This window comes from Orbicella faveolata, unplaced genomic scaffold, assembly GCF_042242905.1.
Source record: "Orbicella faveolata isolate gen_17 unplaced genomic scaffold, um_ofav_v1 contig_35, whole genome shotgun sequence".
Classification (NCBI taxonomy): Eukaryota; Metazoa; Cnidaria; class Anthozoa; order Scleractinia; family Merulinidae; genus Orbicella; species Orbicella faveolata.
In genome coordinates, this window is record NW_028301564.1 from 26,712,429 (window position 1) to 26,734,466 (window position 22,038).

Below are 22,038 nucleotides of genomic sequence, written 5' to 3' on the forward strand. Positions count from 1 at the left end.
TACAGAATCAGGAGTGTCTTTCGTTTTCACAAAGAAAAAAAAGCCGAGAATTTGAAAGGAGCTCAGCCACGGTTGTTTGAGTTATTTCGACCACGCACAAAATTACCTTTAAATTGAAGGAAACCTGGAAATAGTAGTTTGCTAAGATAGAAAAACTCTACAGAGATAATAATAAACCATAAAAGGAACAAGGATAGTCAAAGATGGAGAAGATGGACGCAGATTACAAACGACGAACTTGAAAATTTAGGTTTAACTTTTCAAGATGTACAAACCGTGACGTAGCTCCTTTATTCATTCACCGTACCTGGAATCTACCGAGCTCGCTAAACTTGCACGCATACTATTAGATCCCAATTATTTTTGATACGTGTACATATTACATGTAATATGATCTCCATCGAAAAGAGTGAGTTCTAAAGTGAATTAGTTACACGGGGCTTCAGCCTACAGGAGAAATGTTCAGAACAGTGATACCTTCAGATACCTTCATATCTCCTGCCTTCTCGAATCCAGGTCTCCGTGTCATTTAAAAGCGTCATATTAAAACGATCCATGTCTCCATGGAGTCCAGTCTCCCTACCGATGTGCTCGTAAACGATCAACCCTGCTTCCAAGTCCTGGACACTAAACTCATAGCTCATCTTGCCATCACGTAATATTCTCCCCACCCGGGGTGGGCTAGCGATACGCAGTATGATCTCTGTGTCACGTGGAGTCTGAGAAGTCGTGTGGATTTTAATGGCTTTTCGTGAGTGTTCTTTCACTGTCACTGTCATGTTGTACACATGACAAGTCACGTTTTTATGCTCTGGAATAATTGCTGAAAGGAAAGAAAAGAACTTTCAATTCATTCATCAATCTTCTTTCTATCGACACCTCAGTTAAAAAGGGTGGGTTGGCGGCGAGACAGCTTGGGTAAACTAGGTATAAGACGCTGGACAACAAAGGCATAGGTCGCCAATGGTTTTTTTTTCTTTTCGGAGGCGCCCAAACATTTAGAACTGATAGAGCGATTACAGAAGGAAAAGCGAATTTTACTCATTCTTCGTCGTTTTCGTTTTTTGGTTTTACTTAAATCGCTCATCACGCGCAACATAAGATGATCTTCTGTCTCAGCTACATATTCCAAAGCGACGTATTATTATCGTTTTAAGGTTACAGTATACCTTCGGGTCGGCAATTTTCTTCAAATTTGGATTTTTGGGTCAAAATAGTGGTCGAAGAATAATCTCTAATTTCTGAAAAAAAAATTTGAAAAAGGCTAAATATTGGCGGAGAAATGGCGGTTTTACGTTTTCACCGGAAGTAAAAGTTTACCTCTTGATTGACAGCCCTATGGCGCGTATGCAGTCAACCGAGACGATTTTCGCGGGAATTACCTATATGGATGTCACGAATTGACTGCTCAGTTGATCAGCATTGTTGTTCTGACTACCCAGCATTTTTGGTATTAGGCGCGTCTCTATTATGTTATAAGTAAACATAGACCACGTTTAAACCATGGACCAGTTCGAAAAAGCGAAAACAGCGAAGAACAAATGAAAATACATCAACGAGCGAAGAAGCGAAAGTTCGCTACGCGGATGAAGCTATAGTTATCGTATAAGGCGGGCAAATATTCGCGGTAAGAGAAAAGAAAGGTTCTGTAAAAATTTCGGAACTTGACAGCAATAACAGGGATGCTGACAGAGACTCTTCTGATGAGTCCGATATCGACGAATCGTCGGACTCATTGAGACCATTTGAAATATTAGGCACCTTAAGATACCAGCACGGGACGAGCTAGGACGGCTACCGGAAGTAAATTGACTCAACCGGGCATGCGCACGAGAACTCTCGCCTAATCTCTGTGCCGTCCTCATCTCGTCGAGGACGCCATTTCGCCCGACTAGCCGTCGTATCGAAGACGTGAGTATTTTGCACTTGTTTTGCCCCGATAACTGTTCCAATCGACTCTATTTTCAGTTATATTGATAGAAATGTTTATAGCGTTCACAGTTTTCGTGATTGTAGTGTAGAATACTACGCTGAGATACGAAAATGTGAGTAAAAATATTCCTCGTCTGTTCGTTTGTGTTCTGCAGCCACTGTGCAGACGCTATCACGAGTGTGCAAGCTCAATACAAACTCTATGCATTGAGAATACAACAGTGTAAGTACAGTTGATAAATTGTTGTAAGAATGAATGCCATGGAGCATCTATCGAGCAAATAAAATACACATTTTCAAACTGATGTTTAGTTGTTGTTTTTATACTACCCAGAATTTGATGCAACGTTTGTTTGATTTTTATAATGCTTGTTACAATTACAGATGGAAATTGAAACGTTCAACAAAAGTCAGGATTCTTCGGCGACAGAATTCCCAAACGCTTTAGTGGTAAAAAGCCATCTGAAGCAGGTCGATCAGATTGTTCGTTTAATTTTTTCATACGGAAATTATGGTTTCTCAATTAAAATATTGACAGATGTTTGCTTCGCTTATAAAGAAAAAGAAATTCAGCATCGCTGTTCACTATCGTTTAAGCCTAATAGGATAAGATTTCTATCATCTCTTTTATAGCCTAATGGATGTCATTGCTTCTGTGAATAGCTTGTACGAGGTTCCAATTATTGACGTCGCCGTCCTTTGCGAAAATGCACATCTTAAGCATTTTGTTTTTGGCGACACGACGGGACCCGCGAAAGTTTCCCGCGTCCACTGCCGTTGCCGTCCTGGCCTTCCCGTCCTCGTATCTTAAGGTCCCTATTATCCATGCACAGTTGCCCACACACAGTTGTTCTCCGCGTTTTCTTGTGTTTGTTTCCTTCGCTCAGCCACTCTAGCGTTCGTATCCGTTTTTAGTCTTCCCCATTTTGCCAGACCAGCTTCAAGAAAAACTGAGCTACAGAAAAATTATCTCTCTACCTTCGGTTCCTTGAGCGCATTGCGAAACACAAGAGTTTTTTAGAGATTCGCGCGTACATTTCACCAGGAGGTTAACGGTAGTAAACTTTCCCTGCCCTGATTGGCTTAGTTATCTGAGAACCCAGTTGAAGGCGTTTGTGGGCGGAGTTTGTTTGCGAAGCAGAAAATTTTTCTTAGCGCTGTTTTCTCGAATAAATTTTTTCACTTGAAGCAGACACTTTAAAGAGTTATAACTTAAAGGGAATTTGTTCAATTGCTCTTAAATTTGGACAGTGGCTAGTTTAACATATAAACTACAAAAGCGCGTCTGGGAATTGTTAATTTCGAAATACTTTTTCTTCGAGAGCGATTTTTGTACGATCACTCCACATTTTTTTAATCCTATTTCGAAAATGTTCTGTAACTTTTTACTGCAATTGAATATGCCAAAACGCAGACACGTTTTTTAAGCGCTTTGGGCCCTGAAACCGAGGAAAAAATTAAATTGGCGAAAAACGAAATTCGCTTTGACTTGTAGCTTTCGAAAGGTGATTCGGGCGCTCGCATTTAGTGGTCGTGAAAAATTCCATAAGCTTTAATTTGATATGGGGGTTTAGGTATCTACAGCTTAGGGACCGTTCATTTTTTATAAGGTAGGGGGGGCTGGTGGGATTTGGGGGGGCCAATGCGAAAAAAATGGCTTTCGAGGGGGGGCCATCCCAAAAAAATAAGGGAAAAAGGGGGGGTCATGTGAAATATTTTAGTAAAACTTTAAAATGGCATAGTGTTTGAATATCAAAAAAATTGCTATAGAATAAACATAGAAGGCAGGATACAAATTTATTACAAACTCTCCTGCTTTAAAAAAACGTTTGGCGACAAAAAGCATTTGTAGCTACTGAAAAGAAGTATTTAACACTTATTTTCGAATGCAACTTTCACTGGCACTCATCTTCATCTTCGCTGTCGTCGAGTTCTTCGTTGCCTCTTGTGCTGCTATGGGAGTCTCTTTCACCAATGCTGCAAGAAGCAGCAATGCTTTCCGTCAGAGTGTACTCTTCAGGGTACATGAAGGTGTAAACATAATCTCTGACTTCCTGCTCAAGGTTTGTGGTGATTCTGCTTCTTGCAGCATTGGTGAAATAATTCCCTTCCAAGAGCTGTGCGATGTATGGCCCATCTCTTCTAAATAACGACGTGGCAACATCCTCAACTTTAATACACTCTTCCGGGACGGCTGTTCTAGGAGGGTACACAAGGCATTTTGGAAAATCATTTCCTAGCAGGTTTCCAACACAGATTCCATAAACTCGTTGGACGTTGTTTTCAGTCCGCTTCCTCTTTCTTTCATTTGACTTTCTGCGGGTTTCTTTTTTCCTTCTCCTTCTGTTGATGTGCTGTTTGAGTATGCCCTTGAATATGCTGTTATAATTGCTCTTCTTATTTTCTAGTGCTTCCATGTCCTGCGTGACCTTCGTCAACTTAACTTCTATACATTTGATCTGTTTTACATTAAAACTGTGGGCAAATTCTTCGCCCTGCTTCAAAGCAAGCCAATTGGACTGAAAGAGTGTGGAATCGTCTTCCTTTACATCTTTCAATATGACATTCAATTTTTCCACCATTGCTCTGTGCTCTTTGATGGAGAAGTTCAGTTTTCGTCCATCACTGGGCTTCAACTGGTACCCTGGCGTGGAAAACTCACTCGCCCTTTCTGAACAGCCATCCGCACTTAGAAAGATTGCTTCTTTTGCTTGTAAGATGTCAAACTGCCTGGATCGTTCAGCTGTAAACCTTTTCTTAAACGACTCGTCGCTTTCGCCATTATTGCGCATTTTGGAATGAGCCTCTTTCATGATGCTCATGTAGTAATGCACTCTTTTCCCGATTGGAAAAGCCCTTCATGGGTATGTTATGGTTTAAATTTAGTTTTGGCTAAAATTTTCAAACCAATTGGATTTTCATTTCTCTTTGTTCTGAATTATGACAATGAACTTGAGACACTGAAAATTAAGAATTTTAAACCATAGATAAATTTAAACCATAACAAGTATGCTAAAATTTATAAAAAGTAATCCACTATTTGCAAGATTTGAGAACACTCATAGCTTTTTGTTCTACCTGCACAGGGCAACATTTATACATGCCTGTCATTAGAGTAGAGGGAAAAACGTTCCAAATAAAGACATCTGTAAATTAAATGTAACAATGTGTTTCACACAACACATCAACAGATTTCCAGTTTTCTCACAACACTTTGTACTTGGTTCAGTATCATAATGCAGGAGCAAGGAAAGACTCTGTTCCAGGCCACTGTTACTTCCGTAAGATTGAGAAGTTTATGAATGAGCACCATGAGGAGGGGGAGAACTACAGGGAGTTTCTAAAGTTGTCCTGTCAAGAAAAGGAAGGAGAAATTTGTTCTCTTTGTTGTGAATGGACTGGACCACCCATAGAAAGATACCCTAAACCAGTTCCTGACCATTCCTGCCTATCGGAATACCACTACCTCTCCTACCAGAAGACCCCAAAAGAAGGGCGTGATCCAGATGACTGGCAGCTAAGGGTCCAAGCGAAGAAAGGGCATGAAAGTGGCAGGCTGGTTTTATCTGACCCCGAGAGCGTTGCTCTGTTTGCAGATAAGTTTATTGTCAAATCAAAGTTTGTGGTGGATTATCTTCAGCATCTTGAAGTGCTGGAATTAAAAAGGAAAAAGAGAGCAGGAGAAAAGGCAAAGTTAAGTAGGGACGCAAAAGATAAATCACAGGAGGATTATCCTTGGACTGAGTTGTGCGAAGATCTAACCAAGCTTAAAAAGCTCCGTGTTCCAGAACTAAACAAGTACTTGAACCACCACGGGCTGAAGCAGCATTTGAAACGCAGCAAGAGTGAGAAAGTAAAGGCAATTGTAAGACATTCATGCTTGCAGCAGAAGAGTCCTCTCAGAGCTGGCCAACCAACACTGAGAAATGCCAGGACATTGACACAAAATGACAACAAGGCAAGTGCTGACAGCAGTGAAACAGATGGAAGTGACAATGATGAGTATGACAGTGATGCCATTGACTCTGGGGGAGAAGATGACTCAAGTGACGTCATTCTTGCATTCATCAATTCAGATGAGGAAGATGCCAATGAGAGGCCAAATGCCACACGCTCAGGGCGAGCCATAACTAGGAGATCCGAAATTGACTTCTCTTTCTTTTGATTTGTTTTTTAAACAACAGCTCTCTGTAGTATAGGGATTCTAATTTTGTCTTCATAGTGAGCACAATAACGTGAAGTAGGGGGATAATAGAGCAATATTAAAAAAGTTGAAATCTAAATATTGTTTGTTCAATTTTTTTTTTTGGGGGGGTCATCCCAAAAAATTACCGCTATAAGGGGGGGCCATATGAAAAAATTGGTAAGCTGAGGGGGGGTCATGCGATTTTTAAAATGGTGCTTCCCAAATCCCACCAGCCCCCCCTCCCTCATAAAAAATGAACGGTCCCTTAAACTACACGCGCTATATCGCTTGCGCGCGAGACACCCCTGAAGGTATACTGTAACCTTAATTCAAACTGAAATGTTCGCCACTGCCATTAGCATCTTTCGATCCAAACAAGGTCAATGCGATAATGCCCTTGTTGACTGACTTGTCGAGCTGGCGGGAATCTCTGCAGCTCTTCTGCAACAGACACCACATGGTACAGACCTCCAAAGATGACAAAGATTTCTACGTCCGGCTTGATCAGCAAAACTATTAAATTAAAACTATTAATTTATTCTGAGCTAATTTGGTAAGAACGGAATCACAAGGAATATTGTGAGACAGAACACGTTATTTTTAATTGTCGAAGTCAATTGAAGCCGTTTATGTGGTATAAGCAGATTACAGGAGATTTCGGCCTGTGAAAATAACGTAGAACCCTCTAATCTTGTTCTTTCAACGCCGCAGGATTAAACCATTCCAGTTTCCAGAGCTTGGCAGTTCTCTGATGAACACGTTCAGCGTGTGCAGCGTTTACCGTCCTCGATCACAAGTGCTAACGATGAATTTAATCCAATTTACGAAACAAAGGACGTCGCCGTTTTAGCAAAACTTTTATTCAATCTTCAACAAGATTTAAACACAAAGTCACGAAAATTTATTCTCGGTGCTGCTCAGAACGAATTTGACTGAACAATTGGGATATAACGACACTTGCCTTTGCTGCGTTTTCAGTGAGACAAAAAAGCAAATAACACGCAAAGTAAACTGTTTATTTTTCCAACCATGTTAGCTTATTGCACGTGTCTGTTTAAGCCGTTTATTTTGGATTACAAGTTACAGCTCCATAGAAAAGTCTTCAACAAGTTTTGGCACGAAAACAAGCATTGTTTGCTGCGGTAAGAGCTAATGTTTTGGCAAAAATAACCTGTAATCGAGCGATCATTGGCAGTGTTCCATTTTTTGTTACTTACTTTTCAAGAAGATCTCACTTTTGAATAGACTGTGTTTATTCAAAAGATGATAAATTATTAAGCAGGAAAGGAACACACAAGTTCTTCATGTAGGAGTGCGGTGTTAATTAACATCAAAACATATTTCCTGCATGTTTTAATCGCCTTCCAATAGAATGTTGATCAAGTCACAGCAAGTGTCATTGTAATCAAAAATACAAACACACGCCCTTAATTGAGTGTTTTCCATTTTTCGCCCTGTGAAAGTTTTGAACAAGTCTCATATCGGAGTTAGTTCTCTCTCTCTCTTTTTCTAGTCCTTGTGGGCTCTGTTTCTCAGTTTTTTTGACTTTTTGCTTTTAAAAGATGATGTCCACGAAGCATTTTCCGTTTTGGCGCTTTGCAGATTGAGTACTTTCTCCGCTGCTACTCTTAGGCTGTGGCTTATCGTAACATCGCTCCTTAACAGATACCTCTTTCGTATCTCTTTGAACCTTCTGTACAACAATATAATAATCTACAAACAAGGCCGTGCGTTTACCTCACACGCAGAAACTGAGAGGATGTTTAGACTACTACTTTGGCCAAGTTGTCGGATTTCGACGCTTAATTCTTCTGTCTGTGTTCAAATCAGGCTGAGTTTGTTTTGATTGGAAATTAACTACCATTGTTTTCGGCTGCATCACGAAAGTTAAACGCCGTTGAATATAATAAAAAAAAACCAGTAAAGTCTGTCTAATGGTCCGTTGCTTGTTATGCAACGGTAAAAAAGAGGATATACTGAAATGTTGTTATTGTGAATCTCACAGCGACAAGCAAAGTTACGTAAGAGCAAATGCTCTTCACGTCCCATCTTGATAGAACGAAGGGCCAAGGGACTGGAAAAACATGTTCGCTATAACGTGGTTTCGTTATACCGGGGTTCTTTTCCATATATTTTATTATTACTGGGGCGAGGAATACTGTTCGTTACACCAAGGACTTCGTTCAATAGAGGTTCGTTAAATCGAGGTTCCACTGTACATTGGCCGGAATATAAACTCACCGTAAACCATGAAGTTAAAAAAAAAAACCCACCTAACTAAGCCTCTCACCATTTTTCTCTGAAAAAAAAGAAATGCTTGCTTTTATAGTGTTGCATTTTTCAACACGAATCGATTTTTTCCTTGATACAGTGTAACAAGGACAATTTCCTGGAAATGAAAATACCCCACGGACTTCAGTTTCCTCGACCCCAGATATGCGACTTCGGTGAACGTCTTCCCCGAGTGCTGTTCATGCTTTGCCGCGCACAATCCCTGGGAGAGGCTTTCCCTCATCGAATTTAAGAAACCATGAACACTTTGGTTGAACATGGATGGCAGAAATACTCCAGAAATGAGCATAACATGCACCAAAAAACTGAAACAAGTTTTAAAACAGAAAAATCTTGAGGCGGAAATGTAACTCCTATTTCTAAGACTGCCTGTGGTTTTAATTTACACTTGCAAACTGATCATAAGCGTGCCCAAGCTTAGGTCTTTGTATATCTAAAGATTAAAAAGCCATGTATTGTCTAGTTTTAGCCGGAAATTCGACAGTGGCCAGAAACTTCGATGCTTATGTTGCAGTTTCGCATAGGAAGTACGTAAGCAAACCAAAACAGTTCCAAATAAAGTATAACACATGTTTTTCGTTACGTAACTCAACTGCTTTCAAAAGATTCCGAAACTCGAAATATTACTTATTTTCTCCTTATTGACTGTCGTGCATTTCTTTAAATTTTAGCTATGAAAATCTTGCGGTACATCACTGACAATGACATTTACTTAATTTCTACGCATTTATTGATTTACTAATTTATTCCGCTTTCTTATTTATTGGTGATTTTTTTTCTTTTCCCCTTATTTTGTCTCCTTATTGCCCCCTCCGGACCCCATTCAAGGTTTACTGCCAGCCAACTTTATACAAATACTATTTAATTTCAATCAGTTCGATTAGCATTTAAGTCATTCTGAGTGAATTTACCTAATTTTTTCTGTTTCAATTATCTTTTTTTTTTGTAACTAAGAGTTTTTCTATTTTGGTAACAAAGTGTGTGCTGTTCTAAAACTCGCTGAAAAGCTCTGAAAGGGAAAATATCGTTTTATTTTCCGTTCGGTTACTATTCTTAACATACATCAATTATTAAAACGCACCTATTTCCAAGAGGAAGTTGGTCTTGTGGACTCCATCATCAACTGTCAACCCTAACTCATCACTGGCCTCGCCCTTGGTCACGTGCTGATACCGCATCCGGGAATTCGTAATATCCGGGACATTGAAGGTATCAAGATACTGCATTTCCAGTTCGTCCTTGAGGAGAACGCCATAACGCGGTACAGCGGTCACAGTGAAAGTTACTTCCTCGTCCTGTGTGTCTTCATCGAATACTTTCAATCGTTCATTTCCAAGAGTCGCTTGGCTTAGCTCTGTAACTTCTAAAGGTTGAACTATCGCACGAGGAGCCTGGTTGTTGACTGGCTTCAGAACAACACGGAACACCTGATTTTTAATCGTATTGCCTGCTAGGTCAGATACGGAAAACTCGAACTGGGCGTATCTAGTTCTGGTGCCAAGTTCTAATTCAGGAGACTTGAAACTTATTTTTTTGTGTCGCACCTGAAGCTGAGTGAAACGTGACACTTTCATTTTCATATCTGAAAGGAGGATTTCGCCCGCTAGCTCAGTGATGTTCGGATTCTCGTCTTTGAAGTGTGGTTCTTTTGTAATAAAATACGTAAGTTCCTCGTCCGGAGAATCTTTATCCGTGTAGTGAAGTACAGCCTCGCTGAGCTCCACAACTCCATACTCGTCAGCGGTTATTTCCAGAGGACATCCAGGAAACAGAGATGGTGGTAAGTCGTCGACTCTTCGGATGGTAACCTGGAAAGTTTTTATCGGCGATACGTTAGGGTTGTCAGCTTGGTCAAACATAACAAAAGCTATTTCGTCGCTGAAAAGCTCTCTGCCGAGATGTCGATAGTAGAGCCTTCTGTTAATAATATCAGACTGAGAGAACTGAGTGACATTCTGTTCATAGAGACCGTCGTCTTGTAAAACCCAATTTTCGCCACGTCTGGGGGGACTTCTCATTCGCAGGGACAAAACACCGACATTGTTTTCTTGAAACAGTGAAGAACCTGAATTCTCTTCGAAGTTTGGAAAGCTGATGACCTTAAATTGAATTTGACTGTCCTCGGAATCAATGTCTGTCGCACTGAGCATGTACCGGTCGACCAAGGCAACATCCCCCTCGTCCAGTGTCAGGCCAGTGTTGTACAACAGCATCGGAGCTGTGTCGTCCACAGGACCTATGGTGATTGGAAACAAGAACTTTATATCGTGTTTGCCATCGCTCAAGCGGAATATGATGTTATCACTGTATGTATCTGAGTTGTCATGGTGATAAGTTATCACAGGTATTTCCAGATCGGTAGCCATGAAAGTATCGATCTTGTGCCCCATAATTCTGAGCTCTCCGTGCCGCAGACCGCCAATCACTTTAAGCAGCACATCATTGAAGTTATCTTTATCAGCGATGGCCAGATTGGATTTTTCAGTGATCGCACGTGATTGACCTTCAAACAAGCTGAGTCCGGCGTTTTTCGTCACCGTAGGAGCCTCGTTATTTGTCGGTTTCACCATGATCAGAAGCGAAATTTGTTCAGATTTCGCGCCTTCTGTGTCCACGGCCTCCAAAAGCACTTGAAACATGCGCAGTTCGCTCTGCTGACTTGCAGGCGGCCTGTAGGCGATTTTAAACTGTTCGATATCTCTCTGATAGAAAGCTGTCAGCGGTTGATAAGGGTCATCCGTGTTGACCAAGGAACCTTCTCCGGGCTGCAACGCTTGAGTGATATTAAAAATTATCTCGCCTGCATCGGTTTCCGTGTCAGAGGCGGCAAGGATATCAGAAGTTATCGGCGCAAACGTGTACTGATTGACTTCTACGGTATTGGAAACTTGAAAAGAAGCCACTGGCCGTTGATTCGATCGAGCCTCCAAAATACGCACGATTATTTGAAAGTATTCCCTCTCCATTCGATGAGTATTTTGATCGATAAGCTCTACGACCAAGGGAATAAAATCCCGATTAGAAGATGAAAGCTTTTTATGTTGATAGCGAATATTGGAGCGTAAGAATTCGCCACACTCGTACTGTGCCGAGTTGCTTTCCTTCTTTGTCACGTTTACAAGTTGCCCGTATCGCGGAATTATTCCGTTGTTGAAGTTCAGAATCGTCACGGAGCATATTTTGTTTGGGTCATCTTTGAACGCAAGTACATCGCTGTTTATACTTGTGGATATGCCCCCGAGTTCAACTACGGTGATGGGAAGGTTTTTGTTGACGATTTCCATGTCCGAGAACGAAACTGTCACATGAAGATTGAGTGGAATTAAACGAGTCTGTGTGTCCGTGTCCGCGCGGATTTGAAGCTTAACGAAGTCCTGCATGAAAAACATAGACCCCAAGTGTGAGTATTGGACGTCGCCCAGAGAGAAGTCACACGGGAATATGTCTGGCACCAAGAAACCAACTCTCTGCGATAAGGGATCATTGCGTAACACAGACACCTTACAATCGGCTCCTTCGGGAAAGGTGATTTTAAGATCACCCACCGGATCCAGGAACACAGACCGTCCAAGTTCTACAGCGATCGGCGATAACTTGGTCACTCGGAGAAATCCATGGCAAGAAAATACAAACTGGAGGAGGCAGACGGCACGCAACAGGCCTAATAGTCCGTGCATTGTTTCAAATCCTCTGAGATGCTGTGACTTTACTAGACTTGGTACAAATGACCCGCTTCGCACCCGCGAAAGCTTGCTTCTCTTTTGCTTTGCAACGACTCTGGCCAAGTGTTTTCTTCACGAGGTTAATGATGTTACCGGAAACCGACTCGAACAAAAGTTTATTATATCTGCACATCAGCGCTCAAAAAGATTCAATTTACACCTTTATCTGGCCGACCACAAATTGACACCGCTATTCGCTCTGTACTCCTTGTGTACGATATTTGAAAATATTATGCAAACTTGCTCAGACCACCTGGTTGGGGAATTTGGTAGACCTACGCTTCAAGGCAGCACGCGGAGCTGTTATACCAGCTGAATTCGGCTTACTGAGCGGAAATGCTCTCGGGAAATATCAGATTCTAACCGAGGTTAACTGATGTCTGGCAAAATTAACTGTCACGCTCTTATTAGCATTAAGGGGTTTGAGAAACGATTTTTCTTTTCTTATTGTGTTCACGCCGTGATAGCAACAAACAAGCCAGTCAATTAGGCGACGATCAAATCCCTCTGATTCCTGAAATTTCTATTTTTTTCTTCGGCGCCAACACATGCTGGTAAAAATTAGAAACATCTGCTAAGGCGCTTGAAGAGTTACGAAGCAGATAAGTTGCTTAAGCTCGGCTTATAAACACAATAAAAATAATATGATATTTTCCATTGTTTTCCCTGGCTTTGTGTTGTTGTCAAGCACAGGAAAACCCTCCCGTAAATTAAGTTATTAATTTTCCGTCTCGCGCGGGGCAACAATTCCAAAGTGGTAACGGATTTACACTTCGCTGCCTCTATTTGTTTATCTTGACGTGGAAAACGGTGACTAAATTTTCGCATCTTTCTTTCATTATCACCGCAGGAATCTAACTTTTTGAACACATTTAAAAGAACCAAATCTCCCTAGGTTGTACTGTAACAAAGAAAGGCTGGAAACGCCCGCTAAACCACAATTTTTCATTTTCTAAAACGTGAGGCCATGCCACTTTGACCGAAGTTTGACTTGTATCTCGTACTTCCTTTCTCGATATGTAAGATCAATCTACCACGCATTAAACGTCATCTCTTCAGAGATTTTCGCACAGACAAGCTCATTAACACTGGAGATTAGTTGAAATAAGATTTATAGCAATATATAGACAAGTATTCTACCTTGTTAACAATGTGCGACTTTAAAGATTTGACACGAAGGAGAGAACGTTTCAGGTCCGGACAGGTGTGGACTGTCCGGCTGCAGCTTTGAAAATGCTTCAAATTTTATCGTAAAAAATCCAGAAGTTGTGAAAAGACTAAACATTCGAATATGTAAAAGGTTCCCGCGGAGAAAGCCAATTATTTGCATGCTGGGTTCCTCGCCAAAACACTTGCAAGATTCTGAAGATTGCATCATAACTAACATTGTAACTGTTCTAAAAAGATCAGTTACCAAAAAAAAAAATTCACAAAGCGATTTTGATCTCCTATGGCGCTCGCTGCCCGTTTCATATTCAATGCGTCAAGTTCTTTTTCAATCAATGAATCAAAGACCTCATTGATAAAATGATGGCTACACGTCCGATGGAGGGACTGTGGTGATTTTACTGTTTTGTATCACCTGTTACATTAAAAATATCTCTTCCAAAAATGCTTCGCGTTGACATCCATCGTGCATGACAAGTGACACTGGGTAAGAACTTCAGGCAAGGGTCCTAGAAAGCACGCCATGCATATGGCGACCTTGTTAATGCTGTTACCAGAACACTCCTCAGGACAATAGCAAGAAGGCAAGCTCATAATCTGCGCTTTACTGAACAGACCTGCTAGCTCTTAACAACAGGCTTTTGTCGGACATCGGTCGAACAGATCTTAATGAATTGGCTAATTGAGCTGAGAATTGCGAGATTTTAAAGTGAAAACAGACATTTAAGGTCACAGATCTGCTAGATATCTCCTCTGTGAAGGCGTTGTTAGGAATTTAAGACAGTCTTGAAATGTCCTTGTTTGATAAATTGTTCGGTAAATGTCGATCAGCAGAGAAGGTAGGGTCAGAAGAAATGTCTAAACAAAACTCGCCCAGGAATGAAAATCAGAAATTTTATCCCATTTCACTGAGAGGGCGGGGATCTGGGGATGTTTCCACTAATTCGCTGGACACAAGCCCGACCCTTGAAACTGACCGATAACTAAGCAAACAACATCAACCAACTAAGTACCATTTCGAAAAGGATTTAGCTGTTTACAAAAGTTACAAAGAACCGGAAAACGTGGGATTGCGTGTTCGTTGAACACGAAAGCCTTAACCTTTGAGAGAGCCTAGGTCACGAGACACGAGAAGTGAGGAAAGAAATGCCTTTCTGTGTTAATTGCGGACACTAAACTTCACAATGAAAACCACACTCTTTCAGCCCTTTGGCAATCTTCAGCTGCAAAACGAGCAAAGAGGATTTGAAATGACATTTCTGCATTGGTTGCTTGTTTTAAGTCAGACAAAATCACGTTAGCAAATTTGTAACCCATTTAGTTCCAGCTCATCAGTCTTATTCACTCACAAGTACTTGAGTACTTCGGTTTCGCCTGTTTATATTTTTTATTCTCTTTACCATCACGCCGCGATTTTGGCGAGATTTCATTGTGTTCTAGATCATTTTGAATTTTTTAAAAGGGAATGTTCTTTAGCTCGCGTGATTCAGGCAGATGATTTATTGGCGACTTAGTTTAAATCTGATGGTGATCATAAAATCATGTGCTGTGCAGATTTTCACGGTTGAATGACTGAGGTTACATCTGGGCAAGGTGTACCTCAGTTTATGAGTTCGTTTTACTCACGATTGTAAACGATGCAGTGAGTTTGATGCGAGTCGGCGAGTCCCCCTCAACAGAGTCAGTGGACGAAAAACGCTATGGACTTCTGCATAAAACTAATTGATAAGAAGAAGTTTTATATAAGAGGTCTTATCATTATTTACCATCCTCTCTTCGGCTTTGTTTTTACAAAATTTCATTGGAATGTGGGCTAAACCTTCATAGGGTTTCGTCAGTCCGATGGCTGACTGGACGTATTGTAATCCTTTCCCACCCCACCCCTCATGCCTTAGTCGAAATCACTTTCGAAGGTTCTTGTCTCCACAAAATCTGACATTGATAAAAAAAAATTATAATACTTACAGGAAACCACATCAGCCCTAGCTGGGTCTCTATCCTGGTCAAATTGGAATTTGGAAATGTTGTTTTTTTCAAAAAACCTTCGAAGCAAGGCGAGAACCAACAACAATCTCAACCCACATATGGCACCTGCGCCGGGCCGATTGGCGGGAGGCGAACGCTGAAAGGTATTTTATGAGATAGTTTTCACGGCTTCGCGAATAACTTTTTGTCCAGTACCAAAATTTTCCTGAGCTTAATCGAAAGTTGAAAGTCGATTACTCATTGGTCAGTAAAGAGACATGAGCTCCTGAAGAAAAAAGTTCATGGTTTAAAAGCTGTGTCGAAGTTTAATTAGGTTTCTCTTATGCATAGCGACCTCTGAAGTTTCCTCCCTACGCCCTCATTTCCACCCCACCCCTGATCCCCCCTCCCTCCCCCGCTAAAAAGACACAAAGCAAATTAGTTAACTTTGCTCAGATCGCGCCTTTGTCCATCTAAGGGTTTCGGGTAAATTGTTTATTTTTACGACTGTTTCGTCATTATTTTATGTTCTCAGTGATTAGTTTCTTAAAAGTGTTTTCGGGTCGCATTTTGATGACACGACGGTGGAAAAAGCCCCCGGGGGGTAAACCCCGGAAGGAAAAAAAAAACCCCTTCAAATCGTTTTCACATATCGCTGACCACAAAATGGCTGCGAATGTGCAAATCTTAGAATACTCTTCAAATAATCTATTTAAATGCATGCTGGTTTCATTTTTGCGTTTCTTTTGCAGTCCCTTCCCGAAGAACGCAAACAAGAGGAGCGGAATACCGCCAGGGGATTGCAATTGGGACAATTAAATAACCGCCCCTTTCTCTCGTGGCTTAAGATTTGTTCTCACCACTCAAATCATTGCAATACGAACTGCCAATCTTTGATCTAGTAGGTATGTAACTTACATTTTAAGTTTGAGTCAAGCTTTCAGTACTATTAGCATAATTATAACAAGATAATCTCCGCTTGAGTTCAGCGTAAATTCCTTTGGTTTTATTACCGCGTTGTTCGATTTCACGTTCAGCAAAATAACAGCACAGCTCTGGGTATTGATGCGTCAAAACACTTGCAAACATGTTTGTCACGTTAAGATAATTATCCCAAAACGACAAGTTACAAAGCAAGCGCCATGCCTTCCGCGGTTAATTAACCCAAGGGTTAATAGCCATCTTTCTATTTTAATTTTCATTAAATGGATTCTGCATGTATGCTGCCATAATGGGTCAAGGACTTATGATTTTGATTGATTACTGTTGCGGCAAACTTCTGTACAAAAGTGGACATTTTCATAACTGGCATTTCAATGGAGTTTTTCGGAGCGGAACGTTTGATCGAGGAGCATGTGTAGGCAATTTGATTTCGATTGTGTCTTTTCGTGTTCTTTTTCCTGATGTTCCTCGTCGTTAAGTTTTAATTCCTCGGGAAGTGCATTCCTGATTCCACAAGTCCTTCTGGAAAGTCAAGCATGCGTTGAAAACTGAAATACTTAATTCCACGATAATTCTTTGTAGGATCATTTTTTGGCTGAATCTAAAAGTTTGATGGAAGATCAAGGCAACTCAGCTGATGATTGCCTTACTTCTCATTGCATATCTCTTTGACAATGTATTAATACGTTAAGGAGAAAAAAAGAGATGATTGGACTTCACAATTTCACAATTCTGAGCGTTCAAGCGAAACAGTAATTTTTACGATCAGGCGACGTTTCGAACGGCAGTAGGGGAAATCGATTTGTTAGTAGTTACAAAGGCGTTAGCGAAGTATAATAAGTCCCACCCCTCTCTTCCAATAAGGCCCCCATAACGAAATCGACATTGTAGACATTGACATAGAATAGACTGTTCAGACTTGAACGTTATATTGAACATTATGACCATTAGAGCCAGCCATAGTATTACATTTGTTGAGTTATCTGCTGTTTATCATTGAAGTATATATGACTGAATTTATGAAAACCGTGTTTAAGACTTCGTACCAAAATAGCCATATGTACTTTGATTTCAAAACTCCAAAAGGCCTTAAAATCACTCCAAGCGATGAAAGAAAGAAAAAATACAGAGAGGAGTGTAAGAAAAGGAAGACAAGAGAGTGGAGGAAAAAAAAACCGCTCGCATGATTTCTTTAAAACTGTTTTCATGAATCCAGACATATATATTGCATCACATTGAGATGTTTAAGTTCAGAAAGAAATAAGCGCCCATTCTCCAGTAAACGTCCTACTTTGAGTTACACAAGTGAATTAGCGCCCCAGGCGCTAAATCAAAACATTACGGTAAACACATTAATATAAAAATTTGCCCGATTCTTTGATTTGCACTTCCGGGACCACAGTTATCAACAAATTTGTACGTTTAATCTGTAAGTTCAACTATTCTTTCTATCTCGTATGGATTCTTTTGTGTTACACATGGACAAATGAAAGAATCAGACCGCCGTTTAATTATTGCTTATGCTATTTCAAGTATTTTAACATTCCGGTTCTATAAGAAGGTCTTCCACTCCTCTGATATCGATTTCTCGATATGACTTTGCCTTCATTGAGAGTTCTTGAGAATATTTTTTTCAGACTCAGTGGCGCGCTTCCTACACTCACCCACTTGAAACTATATCTGCTCATGAGGATGAAAGGTTTTTGAAAAAATATATACTTACCAAGTTTCTAGCAAAAAACAACTTACGTACCTAATTCCATTCCCTTTTTGGTTTTTCATGACCTTTATTACGCTCAAGAACCCGTCGTCGGCTTTATTTAAGACTAGAAAGCCGATTATATTTAATTTTCAGTTGTTTGCAGCAAGCGCAAGTTCCGCACAAGGTTAGTTGATTTTTTTTTTTGCAATTTATCAAGGATAACTACCAATCCGCCGGTATTTGACATTTTTGACAGTGAAAAATTGAACGGTGGTCATTTTTAATGACAGATTAGCATTTTAGACTCTTCTACATATGCGTATACGCATTAAATACTCTTGACAAGAATTTGTGTGGTCAATGAAAAAGTAAATCTAATGCCACTGAGCATATTATGAGATCGAGGTAAGGGCCGAAGACCAATACTGCAATACGATGATTGCGGGAAAAAAGCTGCTTTTTGTGACCTCGCCCGTACATAATATAAATATAGTAAAGAATTCAAAGTACGTCTCAAGGCGGGTTCAAGTGAATTTCGTCGGCTTGATCTTCTGCCGAAAGACCAAAATCTACTTGAGTGATTGCCGCGTTGAGTACAAGAGGCGCCGGCCATGAAATCCGGTTTTCAAAGCAAACAGTTTAACTGATGGAAAATGAGCACAATCGCCTCTAATATTAATTAAATAGAAAATCAGGAGAAAGGACTGAGACCTTGGTCTCAACCCTTATCCTTTTAATTTGGCAAAGAGCTCAAATGTGACCGAGAAGATTTCGTCTGCCCCCCCCCCCCCCCGATCTCCCCTCCCCCCTCCTAATCGTCTACCTCGGCCGCTTGCTTTGAGGGGAGTAACAGGGGCTCATAACTGAAGCTGTTGATATTCAACAAGAAGACAATATATCCTGCTTGTTGTATTTGATATTTTTTTCTTTAGACTCCTGTCCACTCAACACCATCATCTTTTAGTGGGCAGAATTTAAAACCCTTTCGTTCATTTCGACATTTATGGACAGCTCCCCCGCTGATAAATCGCGTATCTGTGATAAAAATGATTGATAGATAAATGAATAAATAAACAAATAAATAGATAACGAGTCGCCAAAAGTGGTGAAAGCAAGGAAATGTCAACAAAAAAATTCAAAATTTTACCAGAATGGCAATTATGTTTTCTTGACGCGTGCACCTTGTTGCAAAATCAAATTTGACGAACAGTAATCCACTTCCATTTTTGTTGTTCTTAATTTCTTCCCCAAATAACTTAAGTCTATTTTGCTTTACAGAATCTCGTTATCCAGTTTATTTGTATACTAATTAAGTGCCATTTGGGGACATATATGATAAAAATTAGGAACGAGAACATTCTATAATCACTTGGGACAAAGTGGGGACACTTCCCCTTAAAAAAAAAATTCTACGCGGCTCGTAAAACACATAACAACAACAACAACAACAACAACAACAACAACAACAACAACAACAGAAAAAAAAAACTATGAACTATTTTACTTGATATGGATCAAGGAACTATTTTCTAAAACTTAGTGCATATATATTGTCGTGCTGAACTTGTGGGTAAGAGAAATCAAAGAATGAAAAATATCGTTAACTCAGTTTGAAAACAAGTTGAAAAGTAAATGCTTATGTAAGACCTGAATTACAAATAATTATCTCCTCAGGTAAATTTGACTAAAGCCCCAACATCTATGCTAGGGATTATTCGTTCTTTTCCAAATTTTTCCTCGGAAATTGAAGATAAGTAAGGGTTTAATTAAGAATTAATATTTGGCCACAGTCCATCCGTACAGGAAATAGCCAGGCAATACGCTGGCTTCGCAGTGTAGGTTAAAATGTCTTCCGCGAAGTTGGAAGGGTCTATAAAGAGCCTACGTCAGTTAGTAGTCGCCTCTTTTTCTGGATTATATTATTGGTTAATATTAACCAATGTCGACTTAAACAGATTATTCCTGGCTTTTATATGATGCCCTTAACAACCACTGATCCGCTTTTTGGCCAAGAACTCGCAGAAGCTAAAAATCTGATCATGTTGACTTTTTGGTGGCATCCATCATGATACTGGATGACCCAGGTGGTGTAAGACGGCTTTGGAATGAGAAGTCATCAAAAATATTCCTTTAGCTTTGTTTTCCCTGTTGCTTTGACACTTAAAGTAGTGCCAACTGTTAATTGACTTAGAATTAGCAATGATAATTACACAAATCACAAGATTGAAGCCGTTGTAATTTTTAATCCCGGATCAACGTAAATTAGATTTTCCCTGCAGAATGCCCTATGGCCACAGCATCAAGTGCTCTTTGCAGATACTAAATTTGTGAAATTCTTCATATCTTGTAAGACATCTCGATCTTACACGGTGATTTGTTAAATTTGGGTGAAAACACTTAGACCTTGCAGAGGCCTTGTAATCCGTGTTGTCATCAATATATCGTGTCTGAGTGAAAGAAAAGGCAGTCTAACTATCGGCAAGAGAGGTTACATCAACTATTTAAAACTCTACAGCAAAATGAAATCCAATGAGTCGTCGCGGCGCCACTAAATCCAATTTAAAGAAAAATGAAAAGAAAATAAAGATCCACTCCTGGTTTGTAAGCGCATTAAGGGACGGAAACTTCACACCTTAAAATTGGTATTCAAGTTATTTATTCTATGAAAGCTGTATGAAAGACCTCCATGCACGTCAGATTCGGTAACTCGTCAACAAACAGAGTCTCCGGAGTCTTTTTTACCGGCTATTTTTACGACTTCTAGGTTGTACATGAGACAATGCCAAGTAGCCCAGATGACAACAGTTTCGCCTATCTGTAAGCAGAAAGTTAGTTGGAAATTCAAAGGTCACGATATTTTGAGTTATTTTGGACGTGTACAGAATTACCTTGAATTAAGGAAACCTGGAAATAGTAGTTCACTAAGTTGGAAAAACACCAAAAAGATAACAATAAGCCATCAAGGAACAAGGATGGTTAAGGATAAGGAAGATTGACACGGATCACAATGACGACGAGCTTGAAAAATTTACGCTTAACTTTTCAAGATGCACAAACCGTGCTCCTGCTCATCTGTTCCAAAAGGCCAATCGGCTCAAGTCAAATGAATCTTCAAATATGGGAGGAGCCGAGCTGACAAAACCAGCTGGCGCATGACAAGAAGACTACCTTGGTAGCGAGGCCGAGGATGAACACTGACGTTTCGGAACCTGCGATGTAGAGGTTGGGCAAGCGCGCCGACTCAAAAGCGCGACAAATTAGGACCAAAAACTTGAAGAAAGAGAAGGAAAAGCGTTCAACAGTATTACAATACATTGCATTTGCAACCTCCAACAAAGGGTCATCAGGTCTTATCTGGCGGCCACACACGAACACTACATTTGCAATGTCCATTAAAGGAACACCGAAGTCATTTTCTCATGGGAGGCTGGATAAACTATTATTCTTCTTGATCATTGAACATAACCTTTCGACGGCTTCGACCTTCTGGTTTCACGCAATCCATGCTAGCGCGTGACGCGAACTCCTAGCACTGACATTTGAAGATAAGTAACTTCGCGGTAGCCTTGTGCTCCCATGAATGGCCAACGCTCGAAAAGATAGCTTTCCAAGTACTCGTAATTACCTGCCGACGAGTTTCTGCAGAAACTAACACGTTGAGCACGTGAACTTTCTCCCCCTCGCGCGGACATCTTTCCTCGCTCGCGAGGGGCTACATGCACATAACCTGCCTTGCAAGTTGTGAAAGCGGGAGAGGATAGTGAGGTAGGGGGTCTCGCGTCCCAAGCTTTCACCCCAACGCTATAAGGACATTTTTCACCCACAATTTAAAAAGGATTTTCCTGGGGCACTAACTTAAGTGTGGGACGATTTGATCGTTGAGGAAGGGAAGGAAGGGGGAGTGGGTGGGGGGGGGGGGGTGGGCTGGTGATTAAAAAAAACATCCTGCAAGCAATACCTGCTCCAAAAAAATGATCCACGCACACGACAACTACCCGAAAAAATTCACGCGCGCTCAGTGAGCCGAAAAAAAAGTATGTTACACGGAGAAAATTCCTAGTGCCGAAAAGGGTTAGAAAAAAAAAAAAATATTCGGACTATCAGTTTGGGGCAACATACTTGGGACGGAC

General features: G+C 40.6%; 1 protein-coding gene and 1 long non-coding RNA gene across 2 annotated transcripts in view; one reads left to right on the top strand and one right to left on the bottom strand.

The window, feature by feature from the left end:
• The window catches only part of LOC110043470 (FRAS1-related extracellular matrix protein 2-like), a 29,315-nt gene extending 16,871 nt beyond the window's left edge, over positions 1-12,444 (bottom strand). The window contains exons 1-2 of the mRNA XM_020748916.2: positions 9,492-12,444; positions 488-823 (exon numbers count right to left, since the gene is read on the bottom strand). Coding sequence (XP_020604575.2) covers positions 488-823; positions 9,492-12,087 — 2,932 coding nt within the window. The 5' untranslated portion in view covers positions 12,088-12,444. The remainder of the gene's footprint in view (positions 1-487; positions 824-9,491) is intronic.
• LOC149104057 (uncharacterized) lies at positions 1,570-2,237 on the top strand. The gene is made up of 2 exons (XR_016202010.1): positions 1,570-1,911; positions 2,088-2,237. It is a non-coding gene; the product is annotated as an uncharacterized LOC149104057 (long non-coding RNA).
• Positions 12,445-22,038: the final 9,594 nt, after the last annotated feature.